The sequence below is a fragment of the Electrophorus electricus genome, chromosome 20 (genome assembly GCF_013358815.1).
Source record: "Electrophorus electricus isolate fEleEle1 chromosome 20, fEleEle1.pri, whole genome shotgun sequence".
Classification (NCBI taxonomy): domain Eukaryota; kingdom Metazoa; phylum Chordata; class Actinopteri; order Gymnotiformes; family Gymnotidae; genus Electrophorus; species Electrophorus electricus.
The window spans coordinates 12,241,577-12,265,837 of NC_049554.1; the positions used below are offsets into that span (position 1 = coordinate 12,241,577).

A 24,261-nucleotide genomic window follows, 5' to 3' on the forward strand; every position below is an offset into this window, starting at 1 on the left:
AACCACAAAGACAGTTCTGGTTGCACACTGGAATATTTGGCAGAAAAAGTACGTTAGACGGGTATCTTTCGCATACTGGAATTATTCTGAAATTATTGCATACTGTATATGGTGAACTGATTTGGTGCCCAGTCAGTATGTGTGTAGTATGTAGTGTGCTATTTCCAACACAGCCTGGCTTTTGGTTGTGTTTATGTTTAATGGATTTCATAATACACTTTGTGTGGCAGCTGGTTAACACTTGCCAATAAAAGAAGATGTTTAGGACAAGATGAAGGACGGGTTGCGTGCTGGAATAATATGTCATCCAGGTATCTTTTTTGTACTGGAAAATTTTATTTTGGTCACATACTGCATACGGCCCTAACCTACTGACCTTGTAGAACTAATGTCCTACTGTGAGACCCTAACCTACTGTCCTTGTAAGACTACTGTCCTTGTAAGACTACTGTCCTGCTGTGAGACCCTAAACTACTTTCTTGGTAAATCTACTGTCCTACTCTGAGACCATAACCTACTGTCCTTGTAGACAACAAAACTCGCAACCATAAATTCAATTTCGTTCCAGCACACTGAAAATTGGAATCATATAATTGGCTTTACAAAGGTTAATAACAAGAACGCTAACAATCTCTTTTACAAAACGCACATTCTAATTTTAAAAATACTTTTAATAGCAAACAAACAAAATATAAAAGACTAAACATGTTAATATATGACTAACTTTAGATGATGTCAATCCTGGTGATTGATTTACAATGATACAACAAGGAACTTGCATCACTCTTTGTATATAATTTTATAATAACTCAAAAACAAAACCGGCATATACACATTTGTGCACTGCATACAAAAACAAAAACAATGATGTCGATGTCCAGAAGATTTATTAGTTTTATAAATGGGACTCCATCTTAACGGAGGTTTGGTCGCGCAACTACTACGTGAGCCTCACGTGACAAAGGCATGACGTGACGCAATCTGACGTGTTTGTTGATGTTTGTCTGCGACTCTCTCGCTCGTTCTGGCGAAGAAACGAAACGAAAGACGAATAATAACAAAAGTTTTGCCAACATTTTATGGCCTTAGAAGACACGCAGGATCCCTACAGCGCAGTTTATGTTCTAGTCCGCCGGACTTTCCAGAGAAAGAGGAAGCTGGAGCCCATTTCTCCTGGCTAACGGCAGCTAGCAGCAGGCTAGCTAGCTCAGCTCACAACAAACCGTGTCGGTGAGCGCGAGCGATGACGATCTTGCCGGAGAAGAAGCCGCCCGCCGCCGCCGGTGCGACCGACCGCGCGGACGACCCGGACGGACGCGGCGGCCCCGACCACCAGCACGGTCACCACCACCCGCACCCGCACCCGCATCCGCATCCGCTCGGCGGCCGGACCGCGTCGAGGCCCAGGGCGTCGAGGGACGACCGGCGGACTGAGGCGCCGTCCCGCGCGCAGCAGCCGTCGCCGCAGCAGCCCGCGGCGACGGGGGCCCCGGTCGGCGCGTGCGAAGGGATCGCGAGCGCGGTCGTCGGGAGTCGCGGGGAGCTGCCGTGCGGGACGGGCGTCGGGGGCTGCTGCGGGGGGCCCGGTCTCAGCAAACGACGACGACAGACGGTGTGCCCCGGAACCACGGCGGGGGCAGCAGGGGGGGGTACTGCCCCGGACACCGAGGAAGGGACCGGAGGAAACAACAGCGAGGATGAGTATGAGAGCGCGTTGCGACTTCAGGCTGTGGACCCCGCCACGGTCGAGCAGGTACTAGTGCTGAACATGACGAGTCAGTACTGACACCTGAAAGAAGAGAAAGTCATTAGTTGTTTTTTTAAAATTCCTGTGGAGATTTCAGGGAAAATTATTCTAATTCTTCTAACTGGGTGTCATGCAGTACCTTGAAGCCAGTGACATTTGTGTAAATGAGAATTATGCCCAGTGCTTAATCTCAAGGAGATCCTAAAATACTCTTTGTTCTATTAGTTTTAATGACAGAACATATATTAATTTTTAATTTAATTATATTTATTTTAGTCGATAAAAAGGTTTTTTTTTAGAAAATTAAGTTTGTTTTCCTTAATTAGCTGTTTCACTTAACACTTAACTAGCTCTTTCATGTCTGTTTGAGTTTTATTTTATTCTAATAACCTTCCACCCTAAGCAGTTTTCTGAAACATGACTGTTTGAATAGACTGTGTCAGCTGTCAGTGAAAATTGCATCTACAAACATAAAGACTTAACATGAGGAGAACTTATAATAATGGACCTTAATTATGCCACTGATCCCATTTTTAACATTTTGACTACGTGAACAGGAGTCTTTTGTGTCATGTTGCCAAGATGGAGAGTTTGAATCCTTAAACTGCCAAGCTCTGTGTGAATGTGATTGTGTCTTTGATTTGACCAGAACTGTTTCTAGTGGCCTTGGATGGGACTTTGTATCACGTGACTTGGAAAAAGTCAATGGACAAAGTTAGGGTCGGTTACAAAGAGCTAATGCCATATTCTTGAACAGTTATTATTTAATTATCATTTTGATGGTGTTGTTTGTTGTATCCATAGCAAGAACAATGGTTTGAAAAAGCTCTCACGGAAAAGAAAGGATTTGTCATCAAAAAGATGAAGGAAGATGGGGCTTGCCTCTTCCGAGCTGTTGGTAACTCTCCTCGCCGTCTATTTTTACCTGATAGGCAGTTATTTCAAATTCTCACTGTTGGGAACTTCCTGTCACTGGCTGTGTAATCATACATTCTCATGTGTGATGCTATTGCAGCTGATCAAGTATATGGGGACCAAGACATGCATGATGTGGTACGGAAACACTGTATGGATTATTTGGTGAGTCAGCGCTAACAGCACATCAGATGCACCCTTTTAATGCATGTGTAGTGTGCAATGAGTCCGCTATGTGTAGTGTGCAATGAGTCCGCCATGTGTAGTGTGCAATGAGTCCGCCATGTGTAGTGTGCAATGAGTCCGCCATGTGTAGTGTGCAATGAGTCCGCCATGTGTAGTGTGCGGTAATCCACCACATGTGGCGTGCAGTAATCCAACATCAAAAGGGGAATATTTAGTCTTCTAAACGGAATCCAGAATCTACCGAGCCTTTCCTCTCTCTTTGATTGATGGCTTTGGTCTGGTATTACCCCTGATTTCGCACCTGCTATATGCTCTTAGCCTAACTTTTAGTCTGATAAATCAGAGTTCATATTGTGGTTTGTGTAAGGTGAAGAAGCCTCATAAGTGTACTGGACGCTCTTTAGATGAAGATCGATGCTACACCTTTATGTGCAAATGTTTAGCCACTGGAGAAATGCCTGTGGTCTGTGGAAGCACATGAGCTCATGTGTAAGCCCATGAGATGTAGGAGGGTGTATACCAGGCCAGTCATTTAGCAACTCTTTGTCTTGATGATTTAATACAGTGTTTTTTGAGTCTGTAGTATCCAACACCTTCTGTGTTTTGGTTTCAGGTGAAAAATGCTGATTACTTCTCCAGTTATGTCACAGAGGATTTCACCACATATATAAACCGGAAGAGGAAGAGCAGTTGTCACGGCAACCACATTGAGATGCAGGCCATGGCAGAGATGTACAACCGGCCAGTGGAGGTTTACCAGTATGGCATCGGTGTGTAAATTCACCTCAGTGAGGTCCTTACACCTGTAAATGCCTTACTTTTAACAGAACACGTTGTAATCACTGAAAGAAAAACTTTCATTTCATTTCCAGAACCAATCAACACATTCCATGGCATCCATCAGAATAATGATGAGCCAATCAGGGTCAGCTACCATCGGAACATTCATTACAACTCAGTGGTGAACCCCAATAAAGCCACTATTGGGGTGGGGCTTGGTCTGCCCTCCTTCAAACCAGGGGTAAGGACATATGAGTGGACTTATGAGTGGACTGATTCGACGCCATATGCAGTGGCGGTAGTTTATAACTTCTATGTAGTCAGTATCTTCTGTGCCTGTTTCCCGTGTTTGGTCTGTGCCTGACTCCCGTGTTTGGTCTGTGCCTGACTCCCGTGTTTGGTCTGTGCCTGACTCCCGTGTTTGTTCTTGCTCTGGGCAGTACGCTGATCAGTCTCTGATGAAACACGCCATCAAGACCTCAGAAGAGTCCTGGATTGAACAGCAGATGCTGGAGGACAAAAAGCGAGCCACAGACTGGGAGGCCACCAATGAGGCCATAGAGGAGCAGGTGGCTCGAGAATCCTACCTACAGTGGCTTCAGGACCAAGAGAAACAAGGCAGACAGGTGTGAGCCTCCACTGCTGCTGTCATTTCCAGAAAGATACTTATAAAATCTTTGATGTGGGGGTAGTGGTAGGTCAGTGGTTCAGGTATTCGACTAGTAATCAGAAGGTTGCCCGTTCAAGTCCCACCACTGCCAGGTTGCCATTGCTGGGCCCCTGAGCAAGAACCTCAACCCTCAAGTTGTTTTCAGTCATAATTGTAAGTCGCGTGGGATAAAAGTGTCAGCCAAATGCCGTAAATGTACATGTGGCAGCAAGTGAGTGTTGCTGACTCCTCATAATGCATTTATTGTTACTGACATAGACTGTCTGTCCTCTGTTTTTAAGCCACGCAAGGCAAGTGCGACCTGCAGCTCCGCTACTGCTGCTACGTCCAGTGGCCTGGAGGACTGGAGCTGCCGCTCTCCTCGCCAGCGGAGCTCCGCTTCCTCTCCAGAACCCCCAGGGCCAGCACCTCTAGAAGCCCCAGCCAAGCCGCCGTCTCCTGCAGGAGCCACACTGATGCTCCCCAAGCCTCCGTCACCGTGCGCTCCAGGTCTGTGGCCAGCTGTCCTCTCAAATCCGGTTTGCTTTACGTCCGTGCCTGTGCTGAACTCACGAGGGTTGCCTCGTCCTACCAGGTCCTAGCAGCCAGACGTTTGTTGCACAGGATCGATCTCCTCCGTCTTCTCTGGTGTCCCTCTACCCAAGCCTCGGATATCGAACTATAATGCAAGAAATCTCACCCACTGCCTTTGGTAAAGCAATAAACACTAACCCTGATGATCATTCAGATATCACTCGTTTGCATTCTCTTCATGGCATGCTCAATTGTAACCATAACCTACTCCTTTGTGTGTGTTGCGGTGACCTCACCTTGAAGGTCTAACCGACTGGGAAGACGACGAAATTTTGGCTTCTGTATTGGCTGTTTCACAACAAGAATACCTCGACAGTATGAAGACCAACGCAACACACAGAGAATCCTCTCCTGACAGCAGTTGATACAAAGGACTGCAGAAGAAATTGTGGAAGAAACAGGAACCTGTTTCTAGCTTTATCTACCTGATCTGACACACAATATAAATTCCTTCTCTCTTTTCGCTCCTCTTGGTCTGACCACTATATTCTGTAATCGCCTGTTTCTCCCCAGCCCCTCTTCTTATGTCATTAAACCTCATGGACCTAGTTAGGTACACGCTGAAATAAACATCATCAAAATACAGTTTAAACATCCTTGGACTTGCTCACTGCTATCATGTTTTTGACTTTTAGTAAAAGTAGACTCCTATTTTCTCAGAATAAAGTTAAATGTTCTAAGTGCTTTTAACTGTTATGTATCGATGGAGCATTAGTACAATGCAGTCCTCATCACTTGGGTGAATTTTTTTTGCTGAATATTTTCTTTGAAAAGGGTGAAGTCGGCGATGTTTTCCAATATCTGTTTACCTGAGGCCAGGTTGGATTTGCAAATTAAATTTCACCGGTTGTGGTAGACTGACAAGTAGTATTATCAAAGTCCCATGTTTGTATTTAAAAAAAAACGCACACAAATAAATAGAGTTAAATAAATGTGATCAATTTCAGTAATTCAAATCACTTTAATAGTAGAACAGTTTAAATACTTAAAAGCACTGGAGATTAAAATGAACGGAATTAGAAGTGCGACTCATGTAACGGAAGAATGTCAGTCATATTTATTATATTTATTACATGTAGAATAAAACGTTTTATTATGAATATTTATGCACTTACTATTCTGAGCCATTTTTTTATTTTTATTTTACTTGAAAAAACACGCAGGATGACGCTGCTTTGATTTTGTAGGTGGTCACAAACCCGGAAGTGGTTTGCGTTGCTGTGTTTAAAACCTCCCTGGCTAAGAGACCGGCAGGGTAGTTTAATGGAAGCGCTTATGTGTTTGGGCGACCTCACCTGTGTTAAACATGACTGCGCTAGACAGTGGGGTCGTTTACAAGCAGAGTGACACGACCGTTAAAACATAACGACGTTAAATGTGCTTCTCGGCGACGTTAGCTGGAGAGCTAGCCGGCTAACCACCAGCCTGCGAAGATCTATTCGGATTAAGCGGATCGGGTTAATCTGGATTACACGTCCCAGGTTTACTCAGGACAAACTCATAAACTCGGGATTTCCGGACAGGTGGGAAGCACGAAGGACACCAGAGTCGTGAGTCGATGTGTTACTGATGTTGTGCATGTGTAGTTGGATGGCAGGTTCACCATCATGTAAGAAATGTGTTTGCCCAGTCCTGCTAGGTACCTGAGTTCATGACGATTTCGTTGCCACGACTTTCGTTTTCGGAACATTGTTTTTGCTCAGTGTGTTTCCGTAAATACAGGGAAACGAGAGTGCGAAGATGGACAGAATAGAAACGACGGACGCGTCCCTGGACCCAGACCCTTCTCAGACAGGTACGAAATGTTTCTCTGCTTTTGCAGATCCCTTATGGACCCTTATGGGAGGCGCACTGGTGAAACGAGTTGAAAAAGCATTCGATTGTTCGTTTCAGGTTTTGCGATCCCAAATGATACGCCCCCGTCGGAAAGTCACGCAGACCACCACGCAGAGGATGTTTGTCCAGAGGACCCTAGTCCAGACAGGTACCCGGACACGCAGCGGGCAGGCACTGCCTCGGAAAACGCTGCAGAGGCGCAAGCGCGGGTACTTGATGCGGATGTCCAAAAGGAAGAGGCTGTTGAGTTCACCGAACCCGTCTGCCCTGACATGTCAGAAAGTGACTCTGGAAAAGTGTCTGGGGACTGCGCCCTGACTGACAGTGGCCAGGATAACTCGGGCGAATTTGTCGTGGCCTTGTTAACCCGCGCAAAGCTGGAGGAGCAGGGTGTGGGCACAGAGGGCACACCCTCCCCTCTCTCGGAGGACGGCATTCCGGTGAGGGCTTCTCCTCACAGGGAGGAGGACATAAGCGGAGAGAGTTGGCGACAGCACCGGAAGCACGTGTTTGTGCTGAGCGAGGCCGGGAAACCTATCTACTCGCGCTACGGTAGTGAGGAGGCACTCTCTTCCACCATGGGAGTCATGATGGCTCTGGTCTCCTTCGTTCAGAGCGGCGACAACGTCATTCGGTCTGTCTACTCGGGTAAGGGTTTCTCATGCTGCCTCACCAGACCAGGCTTTCTTTTGTTTTTTAATGTCTCTGTTTGAACAGTGCTGTTTGCAGTCAGGGTGGGCAATATGGCAAAAATATAACATCACAGCATTTAAAGACATCTGCATGAAGTTCATGTTACAGTATTTAAGGTTTTTTTTTGTTTGTTTGTTTTACACTGCACAAGCAGTGTAAAATTAAAAATAAAGAAACAAACAAAAAAGTTAGAATTTAATCGTGTGGTCTCCCCCCCATCCTGTGTGTGTCGGCGCTGTGCCATAGATGAGCACACCGTGGTGTTCATGCAGCAGGGGCCGCTGGTCCTGGTGTCCGTCTCCAGCAGCCGGCAGTCGGAGCAGCAGCTCCGTGACGAGCTGCTCTATGTCTATAACCAGATCGTCAGCATGCTCACGCAGGCCAGCATCACGCGCATCTTCGAGAACAAGAAGAATTACGACCTGCGCCGGCTGCTGGCCGGCTCCGAGAAGATCCTGGATGGTCTGCTGGACCTGGTGGACTCGGACCCGAGTTTCCTGCTGTCGGCCGTGCACTGCCTCCCCGTGGCGTCTTCCTTCAGGGACGCCCTCGGCCACATCCTGCAGAAGAGCATCACGCCCAACCTGGTCTTCTCCATCCTCATAGCCAAGAACCAGCTTCTCACCATCGTCCAGGAGCGGACGGTGCTGGGGGACGCCAGGCTGAACGCGGCCGATCTCCACCTCCTGCTCAACCTCGTCGGCGCTTCCTCGGCCTTCCAGGCGGGAGAGATCTGGACGCCCATCTGCCTGCCCGGATTCAACCCCGACTGCTACTTCTATGCCTACATCTCCTACCTGGACCCGCCTGAGTGCACCGTGTGCCTGCTGCTCCTCTCCACGGACAAAGAGGCCTTCTATGCCGTGGCCGAGTGCAAGAGGAAGATCGAGGAGGCCATGCAAGCCCAGAATGCTCTGAGTGCCATAGCCAAAGCTCAGTTCTACAGCGTCAGCCAGGTGGGGGTCTCTGACCTCCGCCACTTTATGTACAAGCCCTTTGATGTTCCAGACAACCACCGGCAACTAACGCAGTTCACCAGGTAATCTCAACCAGACTTATTTTCTTGTGTGTGTGTACACACTATCCTATGTTTTAATCTGGCAGACGCTCTTGTCCAGAGCACCGTAAGTATTTCTCAGTGTGGTAGTATGTTTGCTCCCCGAGGATCAGACCCATAGCCTTGATAGTGCCAGCACCACATGTTACCAGGCGAGCTACAGGAGTGTCCATCATTGAGGGTCTCACTGTTGGAGCTTAAACCCCCCCCAAGACAAGCTCAGATCCCGCTGCCTGGATTTTGCTGTTAACTTGTGCTGTCACTGCACTGCTGCAGAGTTGAAGGTTTTCCTTGATTTAGCACACCTGGTTTAACTGACTCTCGAGTCCCAAGCCATCCTCTGAACCTCCGAGTCAGAGTTGCACCAGAGTTTCCAAACAGCAGCTGTTTGGGTCTGGAGGTAGACAGCATCATCAGTCATATGAATTTTTAAAAAAAAAAAAGAAGTTGGCACATGATTTCTGATTTGAGTTTGTTTATTTAGTCAGTATGACGAGGGAATCGTTTTCATTGAGTGCATTCTCTGTGTCACGAGGTTTGTTTGAATCAGGCTCCACTATGTCATTACTTGGGGGGGATTGAATCTTAAATCCGGGATTAAATTGCATAAACCAGAGGAATCGAGGTCCGGCTCGGCATGGGCGTCCTATGCAGTCCGATCCCGCGCTTGTCTGCCCATGACGTCTGCTTGTGCCTTGCAGTCCTGAGATGGAGGCGCCCTACAGCAACGCGGAGGAGAGAACAAGGCTACTGGACCTCTACAGAGACATGCACAGCCGCGTCCACAGCTCCTCACGACCACTCAAACTCATCTACCACGTGGCCGAGCGTGAGACACTGCTGGCCTGGGTAGGACATCAGGCACCGGGACCCACAGTGGTGGAGGGGGGGGTCACACAGTGCCTCCGATACCTACAGCACATTCCACATTGGTTTTGATTAGTGATGAGCGATTAGTGATTTATTTTTGTGGTTTTATATAGTGCGGTTCTTGCAAAGACTATTTAGCTAACTGTATAAGGTTTGAAAAGACAAATTATAACCCAGAGCAGCGGCTTTAATCATTTCTATAGTACCTGATTGACACTTTTTGGAGTAATACGTATGCTTAATTGTTTCCGTAAAGTCACCACATGGGACAGTAACGGTTTAATCTCCTCTCTGCAGGTCACAGGCAAGTTTGAACTGTACACTTGCTTCAGCCCTCTCGTGACGAAGGCCTGCGCCATCAACGCCATCACGAAACTGCTGCGCTGGGTGAAGAAAGAGGAGGAGCGGCTCTTCATCCGCTACCCGCCCAAGTACACCACCACCCCCAACCCCAGCAAAAGCTCCAGGGCCGGGAAGGGTGGCGCTCAGATGGACGCCGCAGACAATGGCTTCCTGCCCCTGCCCTGAGGATGGCCTGACCGAACACCAAACCCAACACCTCACCCCCACCGCCTTCCACCCCACACCCAACCATCCCTCTACCTTGCCTGTGTTTTACACGAGCAGGGCTGGACACTGCTAGTTTATGCCCACACCACGCTGGGAAAGACTTGCATCTCTTAATCCAGTATCTTAAGCTTGGAGTGACACAAGAAGGCGGAAGATCACAAGTAAGTACGGACATTAGAGTCAGTAAACCAGTCGTAATCTGAGGGGGTTTTTGGACGACGGCGGTGCTGGAAACTGTGAACGACTTGCTGGCTGTTTGAATAAGCTCTTCTTGTGTTTGTAGAAGGATTTGTTGAATTGTACTAAACGGGTTGAAACGGCCTTCACTTGGTGCTGAAAGTCTTTGAGTCGAGCGGCTGTCGTCTTTTACTGCGAGTCCTGGTGTTTCCCTTCCTCCTCGGAGCAGAGGGCTTCAAAAACACACTTTCTCCCTCCAGACTGGTGTCAGACAAACCGCACTATTGTCAAAACTACAACTGCACCACGCTGCAATATTGTATGAATGATTTTTTTTTTTTTTATCTTGCTAGTTTATTTAAATATTAGTCATATTTGATATAATACCAGATATGACCCACTATTCCCAGAAGCAACCAAATTCCCAATTCCAAATTGTCCAATTCCCAGACCAAAGAACACTCTCGTAGCATAAACAAGTCTAAAATCTAAAAAGATGCTTTGAGTGAAGCCGTCTGGTGAATACCGACGAGAGGCGTTTGTACAACTACTTTGGCACTAGATGGTGGAATACAGCAGTGGGTTTTGTTCAGGCTTTTTCTTTCACGCTACGCGGTTGAAGCGAGTCCTTGACTACTGCCTTGCCCTGATCGATGATTTGATTTCATATTTAAGTGCATTTAAATGCATCTTGATTTTGCGACATCATCTCTGTCATGCGTAATTGATTTTATGACATCGTCGCTGTCGTGCGTTTGCTTGTCCCTTAGAGCTTATAGCCTGTCCGACATGCCTTGCTAGCGTGTATTGATGGCACAGGGTGATTCTCTCGTTTTCCGCGGTCTTCTGTTCTGGCACATCCTCGTGTCTGGCTGAGCAGTTTTATGCACTTCCTCTCCACTTACTGGAGACGTTGCATGAAAATGAAATGCAAGGTATTTGTGTTCTCTTTCTTTTAGTCTTGCCTGATCTTAACACTTTTATTCAGACGATACTGGTGCTGGAAGAACTCCTCTACATTGATGAAGAACGTGTCCTTTACTGTTGATCTGTTTGGGCACTATGTTGTCTATTGGAACCTGAAAGCCCACCCCCTACCCCAAGGCTGTGATATCCAAAAATATAGTTAACAAAGAGAGACCTTTGAAACAAAGCACAGACTGAAGAGTGTATTTATTTCCATTTGCGAAAATACTGTTTCCGACATGTTTTTGGTACAACTTGCTGTTTTTCACAGGCTTTAAAAAAAACAACAAACAAACCTGAACACTTTTTTTCTGTTTTACCGTCTACGCATGATCCAAGGATCCACTTTTGACTAAGGACCAGTTTCATATATGCAGTGATACTGAACATTATAATGCTGTTAAATTAAATCTCTTTAATTACTATTAAATAACAGTTCCGTAACCACACAATATAAATTAAAGTGAAATGTACAAATCTTGGCATTACTTAAATTTACATTTTAAATCTTCAAAAACACATGTGCATATGTTCTACATACATGCAAGCATATGTACAGAAGTAGGGACTGTCCCAAAATCTAGTGCTTATAGATTTGTCCCGTGTACGAAACCTTCTAGTAAATAAACTTTGCTATATACTGACAATTAAAAAAAATTGGGATATTTTGACAGCGTAGAGCCATAAAAACAATAACTCTGTAAAATACATTGTCAATAGGCCGAGCAGCCAGAGGTCCGTGATCAGGATTAAAAATGAAAGAGCAGCAGGTAACCGTGACGGAACAGCACTCATGACAAGCAACACGCTCGGTGCTCCGTCACAAGGACGTGAAGCCGGATGACGGGATGCTGACGTCTGAAGTGAAGAACCGGCTGCTGTCAGGTTACGTTTGCGGCGTTTGGCAGACCCTCTTATCCAGGGCAACATACATATAATTTATCAGTGTACATGACACGGTGTGCATGTGTGCGCGCACTCCCTGGAACCCGAACCCACAGCCTTGGTGCTGCTAGCAACCTGCCCTATCAGGTGAGCAACAGAATGGCACTGTGGAGCGGGAGGTTGGGAGTAGTGGTAGGGTTACAGCCCCGTTCCTCTCTCTATTTATGCGCATCGGGTATGGGCAGAGCTAGTCATTACTGCATACAGCCGACATTTAAATAGGCTGTTTGGTATGCATTATTAAAGGATGCTAATCACACCCATCTTCTACCATACAGCATGAGGTCCACAACACACCACACAACCAAAACCACACGGACATGGCCACGCCGGAGCAGTCTGTGCACATCCAGGAAAACCCAGCCCCAAGTCTCTTAAATACAAACGTCTTTGGACACCTCACTCGCAAATATTAGCTTCCAACATGCACGTCCATAACCCAGATGTTTCACAAAAAGGAGCTACCTCATGTTTTTTAAATTCGTGTGTCATCTTGCCAATCTCCGTTTGGTAAAAGCTCTTCATAAATATTTGATTTTTCTGATTTTGTCTAAGTTAGGACAGGCCTGCATTATGAATGCAAGTGTTAAATTATTCACTTGGTCCCTAGGTCACATGACTAATGCCACCCAAGGAAAAGTCACAAGCTTTCTGACCTTTCACAACAAGATCTCATGTTTCGTCAAACTAACTGAACATGTTGCATTGCGTCTTTTAATGTTTGTGCCTCCATTTCCTCAGTAGAAAAAAGAAGGACCGTTAACGACAGTGATGTTGACAGACGTAGAATAAAAAAAATCTTTCTATAAATTAGCTTAAAAGTATTTAAACGAGGATTTGGAATCGGTATAAAATAAGCAGATTTCGTGTTATGCTCAGTAATCCTGTTCCTCTGTGCTAGCGCGTCTGGCTCTCCCACGCTGTGCCTCAGATGAAAGGGGACGGGCTGAAGTTGGCGTTTTCCCGCACGTGGCTGAGGTGCGTCATTGCCCGCTCGTACGCCACATGCACGGATTTCCGTACGTTCGGCTTCTTGCCTTCCAGCAGGCGGAGCTTGTCCACGGTGTCGTCGATTCCCATCGGATGGAGCTTATCTTGTGGCAGCCACTGCCTGCGGGTCGGGAACAGAGGGAGAAGCGCGTGAGGGAAGAGGAGCGCAGGAGAGGCAGGACAGAATTCCAGCTCTGACTAAAAGCCGCATTCATCAAACAAACACCAACAGCAAAAATAATAATTAAATAAAGATTCCAAAGTTGGCTGTTTGCTTTTGTTTTTAAATGAACGTTTATTGGTTTAAGCATGAATTTACATAAGTGACAGCGCTTTAGCAAAAGAATGATTCCATAAATTATTTGAATGCCACTGACACAAAGAAGGGAAAAAAACCAACAAAAGCAGCCCACCTCAATAAACAAATAAAACCACAAAACCACTCCTCTTACCACACTAAAGTGTTCTTCATTGCTAAACTGTGCCAGTTACCACACGGCTCGATTACAGGATCAGATTTTACTGGGTTTAGTGCAGTGTCATCCAAGATGAATGTGATCAGTCAATCCACCGTTTGCTTTTAAATGTTAAGTAGAATAATGCAAACAAACCAACTTGAATCTAGAAGGGCCTTCCCAGAGACTGCCGCTGACTCTCTCTCTCTCTCACACACACACACACACACACACACACACAGTTCATACCAACGCAGCATGTGAGCCTGTGTGCTGTTCCTGGGGTGCGTGTGCAGCTTACATTGCTGTGTGTGTGGTGTGTGTGTGTTTTCTGGTGGGTTTGCGTGGACTTTGCCATGACCATGTGTCTTCTCGGTGGTCTCTCTCACCAGGTTCTCTTCGTGTCGAAAAACAGCACGAGGAAGAGTTTGTCCTCGGCCTCGGTCTGCCTGCGTTCGCCCAGCCTCAGCACGTCTTCTGGGGGCACAGGAATCGGAATGCCGTTGTGAAGGATTCCCTCTTTAGGCATGTCCGGGTCTACCGTCTGGGAAGAACCGACATTGGTGAATAAATGAGGAGGTATTTAAAGTGACTCGCTGAAGGAGGGTGTCACACTCAGGCTCACCATAGCGGGATAGGACGGATACCCTCTGCATTTAGCCCAAACCAAGCTGAGAGGCTCCAGGTCGTCCTCCTTCTGGGAACCGCTCCCGCCTGGACAGAAGACGAACCTCTGAGCAACCAGACTGGAACTGGGAACTAGGCCTTAAGGTTTTAGTCGGATTTCCCGAGGCTTTCCTTATACATGTCCGCACCTGGATCAGGCTCGGTCCTTTCCTCCTCCACCGCCAGGGCTTTGCTTAGTGCTGGTTTACCTCGACTGCGTTTGGGAGGCGAGGGACTAATCATTGGAAAAGTAGCAAAGAGAGAGTTTTTTTAAAAAACGGGACAGCCAAAGGCGATTATAGTATAGAAATCGGCGCCTTTGTCCTTACCTGAGGTTTTGGGAAGTAGGAATCGTCGTCTCAGGGTCTGGTGAGCCATCTCTCTGATTCTTCACACCATCTGTCAGGCCTGAAATAAAACAGCACTCAGCCACAGAAGAGTCCCGAACAGGCCACACCGGTCGGAAATAGCTGGTTTAGTAAACCGACGGCACATGAGTGGGAAATTCCTTTACCGTTCTCGTCGGATGGGGAGTGGGAATTCTCTCCCTTACTGTTGGAGCTAGCGCTGGCCATTCCGGAGGGCAGACGCTGGGCAGAGGGGGAGGGGGACTCCGGACTGGGCGGCCCCGACGGCATGCTCTGCTCGGAGCTCGGCGCGGGCAGCTTTTCTGCCACGTCCTCGGCGCCGACTCCGTTCAGGACCGGAGCGGGCTTGCTCTTAGACGGCCGGGCCCCGTTTCTCGCTTTCTTGAAGAGGACGGCGGTGCGGCGGCCCACACCCTGCCCGGGTGGGGAGGTGGAGCTCTCCGGAGACGGGACTCCATCCACGTGCGCATCAAGCAGGCAGACGGCCAGGGCTGGCTGCTCCTTCTCCTGGAGGTTAGCATCTCCTACTGCCGTCTGTCCGGGAGCTTCCGCTGGACCTCCCGCTCCCGCCCTGCTCCTGGCCTTGCTCCGCTGCCTTTTGCTGGTCTGGCCCGGAGTGGTCGTGCCTCCTGTCTCCAGGCAGAAGATGGGAGCACTGGGAGGTGCATCCCCAGGTAAAGGAGAGGAGGTCAGACTCGCGGACTCTTGAGGTTTCTGAGATGTGGATTTTCTAGACTCTAAAAAAAGAAGAAAAAAAACAAAAACAAAACCACACACACACACAGTCAATCAGCTTGAAGTGAAACCAGCACGTCCTCGGAAGTAACGCAGGACAGAAGACGAAAGTTATAAACAAATAATAAGTGACCATTTAAGGATAATAAGGACTTTAACAGCTCGGAGCACCTGCAATGGTTGTTGCGTAGTTCATTTTGTCGCCGTGGCCTTCCCCCTCACCCTCCTCCTCCTCCCCGATGTTGCATTTTAGCAGGCGTGAGTTGCGCCGCTGGCGGCTGAGCTTGTGCCGGAGGCTGTTGATCTCTCTCCGGAGCATCCGCATGCGTTTGGTGCGTCCGCCGCTCGTGCGCATGGACGTCACCGTGTCCAGCTTGTCCAGAAGCTCCTTCAGCTGGTCCTCTCGAGACATGTGAGCTCGGTTCTCAGGGTCCAAAAGCATGTCCACTGCACGGAGACGAGGAAGGCAATACTGACACCTGCTGGCCGAGTGCCTCAAAAGCGGCACGCGCCGGTGAGAGACGCTGTTGAACAAACGGCTCCAACACTCTAGAGAAACATGCCGGCTTTTAACCAGGGCCTTACAATTTTTTTTTTAAAGAAATAAAAATCTAAGAGAACGCCAAACACCTAGAACAGATATACGAACGCCAAACACCTAGAACAGATATACGCACGCCAAACACCTAGAACAGATATACGAACGCCAAACACCTAGAACAGATATACGAACGCCAAACACCTAGAACAGATATACGAGAGATGCATATAGAAAATCTGACTAGGCCGAGAAACCCTGTTATAGATTCTCCCACCGCCCCTCAGTACTCACCCTCGTCCCAGCAGGACTTGCTGGGATTGGCTTTGCCTGCCGAGTCTGGAACGTGCATGCCAGTGGTGGGGTCCAAGCCTGCGCTGAGAGCCTGGCGCTGGGCCCGTCGCAGGATGGCGCCCCCTACCTGCCGCAGCTGCAGGGCCGCCCTGTGGAACACCGTGTCGCTGGAGTTGTACCTCAGGCAGTTGGAGACCATGAGGTTGAAGTCAGCCTCCAGGTCCGCCACAGAGCAGTACTTCTGCGCTTCCAGCTTCTCGCGCATGGTGGAGAAATCCATGGGCTCAGAAACAAACTCCAGATAATCCGGAACCTACGGCAGAGGAGGAGACACGTGAGCAGCTGTACATGAAAACGATCTAGCCGGTTTCAGGGGAGCGGAGAGTCCTTCGATGACACCACAGCTTTAGGTTTGATGTTTTGTTGCCTGTGAATTGGCCAATTCACCACAAAGAGGCGTTACGTAAAACAGAAGATGCTGGTGTGTGGGGCTAGGTGTGTGTGTGTGTGTGTGTGTGTGTGTGTGTGTGTGTTACCTCCTTCAGGCTGACAGGTGTGGTGAAGATGCAGGTGTGTGGCTGGGTGTGTGCGTGCGTGCGTGTGTGTGTGTGTGTGGGGCTGTCACCTCCTTCAGGTTGACAGGTGTGGTGAAGATGCAGGTGTGTGACTGGGTGTGTGCGTGCACGTGTGTGTGTGTGTGTGTGCGTGCGTGCGTGCGTGTGTCACCTCCTTCAGGTTGACCGGTGTGGTGAAGATGCAGGCGGTGTCTTTGTCCTGCAGCTGCTGCAGGGTGGAGCGCAGGACCACCAAGGCCGGAGTGAGCTGGACCTCCAGAGCTGCCTGCTGGAGTTTCAGCTGAGAGAGGGGAGGAGGGGAGAGGAAAGGGGAGAAGAGGAGAAAGGGAGGAGAGGAGAGGAGAGAGAAGGGTAGGATTAGAATGGAGCCATTCCAATCACTGCATCTTTAAGTAACTTCTTTAAGTAAGCAACGCTTTTCTCCCACACATAAGCAATAAAAATGGACTGAGAGTGGAATGAGTTGGACATTAGCTCCATTAAGAGTGCGTGTGAGTGCAAGACTGCTGTTCCTCCCTCCCTCCCTTCCTCCCTCCCTCACCTGCTCTCGTTTTAGCCTCTCCCGCTTCCTAATGAGCTCGATCAGGAGGCGCGCTTTCTCCAGGTCCTGCCGCAGCTTCTGCCAGTACTTCAGCTCCGCCCTGACCGCCTGCACCCTGGCGTCTGGCTCCATCTGAAACGAACACAGCGTCAGGCAGAGGCGCGGCACCGATGCGGCCGCGCTGACTGAACGCCGGCGGCCGGGGAAGGCGGGCAGACCTGCTCGGCCTTGGGCGTGTGCGGGCCGGCGTGGAGGCGGCGGATAAGAGGGACGCCGTTACGGGAGTGACGTTTCAGGAGCCAGTAGTTATGAAGCCGCTGCATGAACTGGTTCTTCCTCTGCACGGACACACCGGTGCAGATCTTATTAAGCCTGTCAAGGAAAACACACAGCGCAAATCTGTCATCACTTCACCCCACCCGAACACCTCCTCAACACCCTCCTCCTTTCCGTTCATATATCTCTGTACATAGAGAATACATTTACACCACTTCTTGTTTTTAGACAACTGCCACATCTGCGCTGTGAATGATTTACTGGGACGTTTTATCGGGATGTTTTACTGCGCTGTTTTAATTTGGGTGTGTGCAACAGGAAGGGTGACCTGCCTATAAGAGGGGATCTGGGGAACAAGGAGAAGCGGTATTCCGGTCTTGCGCGACACGCCGTCTGCACTCTTCCTGGTCTTCTTGTTCTGCGGCGCGGCCGAGCCCTTTTTGCCCCGTTGGTTCTGCTGTGGAGCAGGGCCTAGGGTGTATGACCTTTGACCTCGGTTACCTCGACCTCCAACGAAGCTTCTGTCCCCATCCTTCGTGCCCCCTGCCTCCAGGCCCGGGGGCGAGTGGTTCCCGCAGAACGCCGTCTTCTTCACGGCGAATGTGGTGCCGTTGGCGCCCGTCTCGCGGACGGGATCGATCTTCATGAACAGGCCGGCTCGCTGGGCGCAGGTGACGTGGAACGCCCGGTAGCAGTTGGCCTTGTGGCACTGGATGGACGCACCCCTCCCCCTCTGCTTGCACAGGTAGCAGGTGAGTTTCCACCTGGCCGGGGGGATGTTGCCCACGCCTTCTACCGGCTCCAGGAAGACCGTGTTGGCGAAACACACTTCGGGGATCCAGATGGCACAGACAACGTGTGCCCAGCGGCCGTCGCTGGTCTGTTTGAAGGCACCGCCACGGTTGGGGCAGAGGACGCAGTCCACAGGACGGGAGGGCGACTGCAGGCAGCGTCGGCACAGCCACTGGCCCTCCGGGATGTAGGGCACACCATAGCATTCCTGGTGCACTGCCAGGTTGCACATGTCGCAGAAGAGGATGACGTTGCTGTTGAGGCACTCATCATCCAGGCACACGCAGCAGTAAGCGTCCTCATCCACGGTACTCTGGGACAGCGCCTGGCTCCGAGATTCCAGAATGGACTCCCTCTCCAGCCTGTCGATCAGGAGTTCGAAGGTATCGGGCAGGACCGACGCGTGCCCGTCGTGCACGCGCTTCTGGTTCACCATCTCCAGCCACGCCATGTCCTCCTCATCCATGTCGTACTCCGCCTCTGTCTCCAGCTCCTCGCACGACCTTTCCACGTAGCGGTAGTAGGCCACGGGAAGGGGCGGGGCTTCGGAGGCCACGAAGCCGTCCAGCCGGCGGAAGGTGGGCTTGGGCAGGCTGCCGTCGAGCTGACCGTGCTGGTGGGAGGATCCCCGGCGAGCGGGGGAGCAGTGGTGGGGGGCAGCGCGTCTGCTCCTGCCGCCCCCGTGCTTCCCGTCCCTCCTCCTGGTCTTGGTCGCTGAGGGCGTGTTGCCATGGCGAGCGCGGCTCGGCACGCGCCGGCTATTTTCTTTGTTGCTGTTGCGCTCCGCCACCTCCTGCGCGAGCATCTCGTCCTCCGTCACGACGGCCAGCGGGTCGGAGATGTTGAGACGGTGGAGCCGGCCCTCCAGCTCCACCTCCACCATCTTCTGAGACTGGGCGTACGTCAGCGTGTCTCGCGTCACCGAGAAGTTCAGTCGATAAGGAGAGGGAGGGCGAAAGAGTGTGTCCAGGTCGGCGAGGCCGGAGGCACCGCCCCTGCCCCGACCCCTGCCCCTGCAGTAACCAGACTGGCCACCGCGCCGTCGTAGCTTCCTCATTTGAAATCTCTTATTTTATACCTTTAAAAAAAGGACAGTAAAAGTGACTGTTGAACAGGTGAACATGGACTTCCTGCAAAAGGAACGGCTTACAGGACTCTAAATGCTTTAAGCACTTTCTCTGACGTGTACAATGCACTTATTTACAGGAAGGACAAATATTAAAGCATAAAAAGCATAAAAATGTTGCACAATTTTACCACTAAGATGCAGAAAATCTGAGGGATTCAGCGGGTCCCTCACTCAGTAGTCTTAGCAATAGAATTATAAACCCATCCAATCAGCGGTCACATAAAACCCACGTGACTCGTCCAAGCCAATCCCGGCGTGGCGCCGTCTCCTCGCCGTTTGACGTAGTTCGGTTGCAGAGCGCTAAATACCTGACAGGGCAGCAGTCAGCCATTTTAACGGCGCCGACCCTGACCGTTTCCACCGATAACGAACTCGCACACGCCGCGTTTAACGGTCCGGACGGGGAAAAACAACGACAAATAACCCCTCAATGCCGATGTTCTTATGTAATTCATATCTACGCCCCGCCGTGCGCGTCGACAAAAAGCCCGTATCGCGCCGCCTGTGTCCAGTAAAGGCTGTGATAACGAGCCATGTTTGAGCTCCCTCACTGCGGCACTGTTGGGTTAAAGAGTCCGGCGAAATCAGCAACTCGCACGAAACACTGCCATCGAAACGGGGGGGGGGGGACAACTCACCGTTTATTGATCACCGGCTGCGAGTAGGCACGCCGGTCATACTCGGGGACGACGGCGGCGTACTGTTCGGTGGTTAGCACGGCGGCTAGCGCTAGCCCTCCTCAGCCGTCCGTCGACGCGACTTCTTATGAAAACGTCTCTAAGCGTCATTCCCGGGGCCGCTTGTGCAGTGTTATCACCTTGGCGAGGTCCATGTTCGTCTCGAAAATGCACGTAACATTATTGCGCGGTGTGCATTGAAGGTTTGGTTTGTAATTAAAATTGGCAAGAAAAATACGCCCCTAAAGGAGGGGAAAAAAAAAACACGAACCCACGGCGTTTGGGTTCAGAGTTACCGCTCGCGTCGTTCGCACTGGGCCGTGATTGGCTGAGCCGGCGGTCCGGGTGGCATCGGTGGATCCGGAAGCCAATGAAGGTGGTTCGCGGAGAGAAAAGCAACGGGTGGAACTTCTCCGTGGTGTTTGCGCGCTTCGAGTTCACGTCCCCAACAACCGATGAAGCAAATATTTAATTATGCCGTTGAATCCCCGCCATGGTGTTTAAAAATAATAAAAATAACCTCCAATAATAGAGGTCTGACAAGCATTCATTTCTTATTATTTTTAAAGTCATTAAAAGTTACCAACACTATTATATCATGCCTTTGTTTCTCTTGTGCTGAGTGGTTTGGTGTTTGTGTTTTGTGCCACGCGTGTTCTTGTGCTTTAGTGCTGCTTTGTGAGGCTTTAACATCAGCCTGCCAAGACACTGCAGATGAAAATGAACCATGTGGCACATTTATATCATAACATAATGATGTGGATGTATATTTACATTTATGGGATTTAGCTGACGCTTTTATCCAAAGCAACTCACAATTATGAATGCATACAACTTGGCAGTGGTGGGGCTTGACCTGCAACCTTCCAAGTCAAGTACCTTAACCACTGCTACCACTGCCTTCAGAATATTTGTATGTAATTGTAATGTGCAATTTATTAATAATTCAGGGTCATTGCTAATGTAGGTCTAGTTAGTTAATTAGTTTTAAGTAGCCATTTCAAATAAGTACTTGTGTGCTAAATTAATTCAGCATTGATTGTGGGTAGAATATATTTATTCGTCTTCATATAAACATTAGTTTCACAATTGTCTGAATTGGTCAGCTTTGGTCATTTTTAAAAAAGTGCAAAAACATCAGAATTACAAAGCTAGGCTGTCTCTCAGATCTAGAACTTTCGCCCGTTCCGTTCTCATTTTGTATATGGGGGGGTTTAGTCCACCCCTCAGAAACCATTGGCTTTTTCCCAGTCGTAACGCCCTTGTCCACTGTTGTCATCCTGTGTGCTGCCTTCAGTCTGTGCAGTCTTGCCCTGCTGCTGCTGGTAAGAGTTTGGGAGTGTGTGTGTGTGTGTGTGTGTGTGTGTGTGTGTGTGTGAGTTTCTGTTACACGACTGCTCACAGTAGCCTGTTCGTTTTCTCTTATTGTATGCAATCGTTCATTTTGTGTAAAGACATGCATATTCTGTCCGCTGATATTGGAGCTTGACTGCTCAACAAGGTTCATTTCTCAGAAGAAATGTTTGAAGTAAATGAACAGTAAATAAGTAACAGTACTCGTCTGAAACGTATGAAATATGTCTGCATGCGCATTGTCGGATAAGGGTAAAAATAATTTTTTGCATGACTGAATTATTGTAGAAACTCTGGAACAAACGTAATATCTCTTGTGGTGTGTTTCAGGTGAGGTAACAGTATGGGGACTCCCTTCGGATTGATCCTGGCTGCCTCTTCTCTAATCCTATTGCTCTCACATCCCTGCCGTGCGGGTAAAGCTCCCATGCAATACCCACTGATTTAAGGAGTCTGAGTTATAATGTCGTGCTCACACTGTAATTTCTCGTGTAATAAGGTTCTAGCGTTTTTTTTGTTTTTGTTTTTTTTACAGTAGAGCAAAACTCTTATTATCCAGAACAATAGCACAGAAGTCATATTATTCTTTATTCCTTGCGTTCACTGTTTGTGCCCCAGATGTGTGTTTATCGTGTTTTTTCGCTTAGCCTTCCTCCAGTCGCCTGAACCTAACATCGACGCTAGTCTGTCTGCAGGCATCTCTGTGGAGCTTCAGTAGCAGAGTGGCTGCAAGCATGTCTGTGTCAGGCTCCCTGCTGGAGATGCCAAAATTTCACAGGCTTGTCATATAATAAAAACAGCCCAGCTACCAGCTGGAAGCAGCATCAAAGCTGGTGACTACATCCTGCTTGGCTTGATAGAGAGGAAGCCAGCCAGTGGACACATTCATGATAAAAAGAAATCTAATAATAATAAAATGGCTATAAATCAATTGAAAGCTCTAAAACAAGAGGCCTAGTGTTTAAGGCTAGCCAAGCAGGGATGGAGCATTACACCAGCCGGCTGGCTGTCATATCTTGAATAGGAGGAGCTGATGTGTGTCGAGCACACTCGGAGGAGCTGACAGAGCTCCAGGGTCTGTGCCTAAATCCGAGCTTTTCACATGCTTCCACTGCCCTGTCACCCCCAACCACTCGGCTTTTGTGATCCGCTAAATAACAATAGCAGCTGGAATTAGTCACAGTCGATCCAGGCGGACGGGTCGTGTTCCCCAAGTGTGCCGAAGAGGCGGGAGGAAGCCACCGGATCCCCCTCGCTCCGGAAAGCCCCGGCTGTCCGAGAGGGGCACCATCCCGCCTCTCCTTCCTGAGCTATCTCTCAGAGATCCGTGGGCCGGTGGAAGATGCGCCTAAGGGGCCCGTTGAGCCGAATAAAAAAGCATGTCGACCAGCTGCGCCTGGTCTGGGATGGGGAGTTATGTGTGAGCGCGGGGCAGGAAGTGTTGGCAACGTGTCAGAAATAACAGTTGAGCTAAACTGGCAGATCAATGGAAGCAGCCCTGAGATTTTGGCGGAGCCTGCCGGTCTTTAACCTCGAGGTCATTCCGGAACGAAATCTTTCTCGAACTGATCCGGGATTTGAAAAGGAGAGCTGCTTCTCTCTCCTTTTGTTTGCTTAAATGATTTTGGGCTTAGTTCAACCTTGTACAATGTTATTGCGTTCACCTCCTGTCAGTTTTGAATTGTGTGTGTCTGTGTTATAAGCCGATGCTCTGAATCAACGCAAAAAGGCGTTTCATGCCTGGATTTACTCGGTGCGTGTGTGTGTGTTTTCCATTCCAGCAAAGTCTGAGCTAAAAGTAACTACCATAAAGGTGAGGAGTTAAAGTTTAGAAGTTGTATGATTATTTACACAAATCTCTCTCTTTTTTTTATGTCTCACAGTTGGTTGATATCATGGCACGCTGCATGTTTTGTTTCATTTAGCAAGACCCGTACACGATGAGCAAGGGCTCTCAGCTGGAGGGTTACTGCATGGACCTGCTGTCTGAACTAGCCAAGAAACTGGGCTTCAAGTACAAAGTCCACCTGGTGAAGGACGGTTCCTACGGCCGCATGGACGAGAGCGGTCACTGGAACGGCATGATCGGCGAGGTGCTCCGAGGGGTGAGTGGAGAGGCCAAGGAGGCGATCTTCCCTCATCCGTACGCTACCGCCTGGCTCGGTATCGTGGCCGTTGGCTGATGTCTCGGTGATTCTGCTGTCCAGGAGGCTGACCTGGCCATAGCCCCGCTCACGCTGACCGCGGCCAGAGAGAGAGTGGTGGGCATGACCAAGCCTTACATGCAGACCGGCATCAGTATCCTGCTGCGCAGGGACATCGTTTCCGACGGCTCGGCCTGCTTCGACTTCCTGCGCCCTTTCTCAGCGGAGACCTGGTTCGGCGTCCTTGTTGCTTACCTCATCACTGCTGTCAGCATCTGTCTCGTGGCCAGGTGACGCACCTCTGAGCTCTTTGCTCTCTGAGCCATCCAGAGAGTTAGAGGTAGTGGCTGGCTGCACGTGTGCAGGGGGAAGCTGGTTTCGCCCTCCTGGCTCGGTGATGCTGTGTGGCCGGGGCAGGTTTAGGGGATCGCAGCACTATTAACTGCATGAACTTAGTAACGTTAGGAATGAACATACAACGGGGGGCTAAGCAAGATGAGTAACAGTATATATGTTTACAGTACATACGCGTCAGTGTGCGAAGTGAGTTAAAAATCGGATGACAACCCTCACCTCTTCCGCATCACCGAGTCACGTGTGCGTTGGTGCAAGGAACGTCTACGCAGTGCACTCGCGGCGGCTCGGCTCGGCGTCCGTCTGCGTGTCTGATTCTGTGCTTGCTGCCATGTGTTCAGACTGAGCCCGGGTGAGTGGAGCCAGCCCGAAGCGGGAGGCAGCCCCTT

The 24,261-nt window shown here is 49.4% G+C and overlaps 4 protein-coding genes across 5 annotated transcripts in view; 3 read left to right on the forward strand and 1 right to left on the reverse strand.

Moving 5' to 3' along the window:
• Window positions 1-745: 745 nt before the first annotated feature.
• On the forward strand, window positions 746-5,735 carry otud5b (OTU deubiquitinase 5b). The gene is made up of 9 exons (XM_027003014.2): window positions 746-1,753; window positions 2,552-2,645; window positions 2,763-2,827; window positions 3,462-3,618; window positions 3,721-3,869; window positions 4,069-4,254; window positions 4,580-4,787; window positions 4,873-4,989; window positions 5,115-5,735. Exons 1-9 carry the CDS (start codon window positions 1,244-1,246, stop codon window positions 5,234-5,236), a joined length of 1,608 nt encoding a protein of 535 aa, XP_026858815.2. The 5' UTR covers window positions 746-1,243; the 3' UTR covers window positions 5,237-5,735.
• Window positions 5,736-6,087: 352 nt separating this feature from the next.
• On the forward strand, window positions 6,088-11,305 carry mon1bb (MON1 secretory trafficking family member Bb). Of its 2 annotated transcripts, none has more exons than XM_027003088.2 (6): window positions 6,088-6,421; window positions 6,594-6,666; window positions 6,765-7,355; window positions 7,647-8,439; window positions 9,159-9,306; window positions 9,625-11,305. In XM_027003088.2, the coding sequence occupies exons 2-6, from the start codon at window positions 6,612-6,614 to the stop codon at window positions 9,853-9,855; spliced, it is 1,818 nt and encodes a 605-aa protein (XP_026858889.2). In that variant the 5' UTR covers window positions 6,088-6,421; window positions 6,594-6,611; the 3' UTR covers window positions 9,856-11,305. The 2 variants fall into 2 exon arrangements, with proteins under 2 accessions (XP_026858889.2, XP_026858891.2); XM_027003090.2 differs by having other exon boundaries at window positions 6,088-6,394.
• Window positions 11,229-20,562, reverse strand: brpf3a (bromodomain and PHD finger containing, 3a). Its single transcript, XM_027003087.2, has 13 exons — window positions 19,983-20,562; window positions 17,756-19,293; window positions 17,366-17,519; window positions 17,148-17,279; window positions 16,758-16,886; window positions 16,032-16,344; window positions 15,371-15,646; window positions 14,611-15,201; window positions 14,426-14,504; window positions 14,246-14,331; window positions 14,056-14,144; window positions 13,820-13,974; window positions 11,229-13,096 (listed from the first exon to the last, which is right to left on the reverse strand). The coding sequence occupies exons 2-13, from the start codon at window positions 19,270-19,272 to the stop codon at window positions 12,913-12,915; spliced, it is 3,705 nt and encodes a 1,234-aa protein (XP_026858888.2). The 5' UTR covers window positions 19,273-19,293; window positions 19,983-20,562; the 3' UTR covers window positions 11,229-12,912.
• Window positions 20,563-21,259: 697 nt separating this feature from the next.
• si:dkey-183j2.10 (probable glutamate receptor) overlaps window positions 21,260-24,261 on the forward strand; it is a 6,919-nt gene continuing 3,917 nt past the window's right edge. Inside the window, exons 1-6 of the mRNA XM_027003018.2 lie at window positions 21,260-21,346; window positions 21,705-21,790; window positions 23,156-23,187; window positions 23,300-23,479; window positions 23,582-23,808; window positions 24,214-24,261. The exon at window positions 24,214-24,261 is cut by the window's right edge and continues 50 nt beyond it. Coding sequence (XP_026858819.1) covers window positions 21,718-21,790; window positions 23,156-23,187; window positions 23,300-23,479; window positions 23,582-23,808; window positions 24,214-24,261 — 560 coding nt within the window. The 5' untranslated portion in view covers window positions 21,260-21,346; window positions 21,705-21,717. The remainder of the gene's footprint in view (window positions 21,347-21,704; window positions 21,791-23,155; window positions 23,188-23,299; window positions 23,480-23,581; window positions 23,809-24,213) is intronic.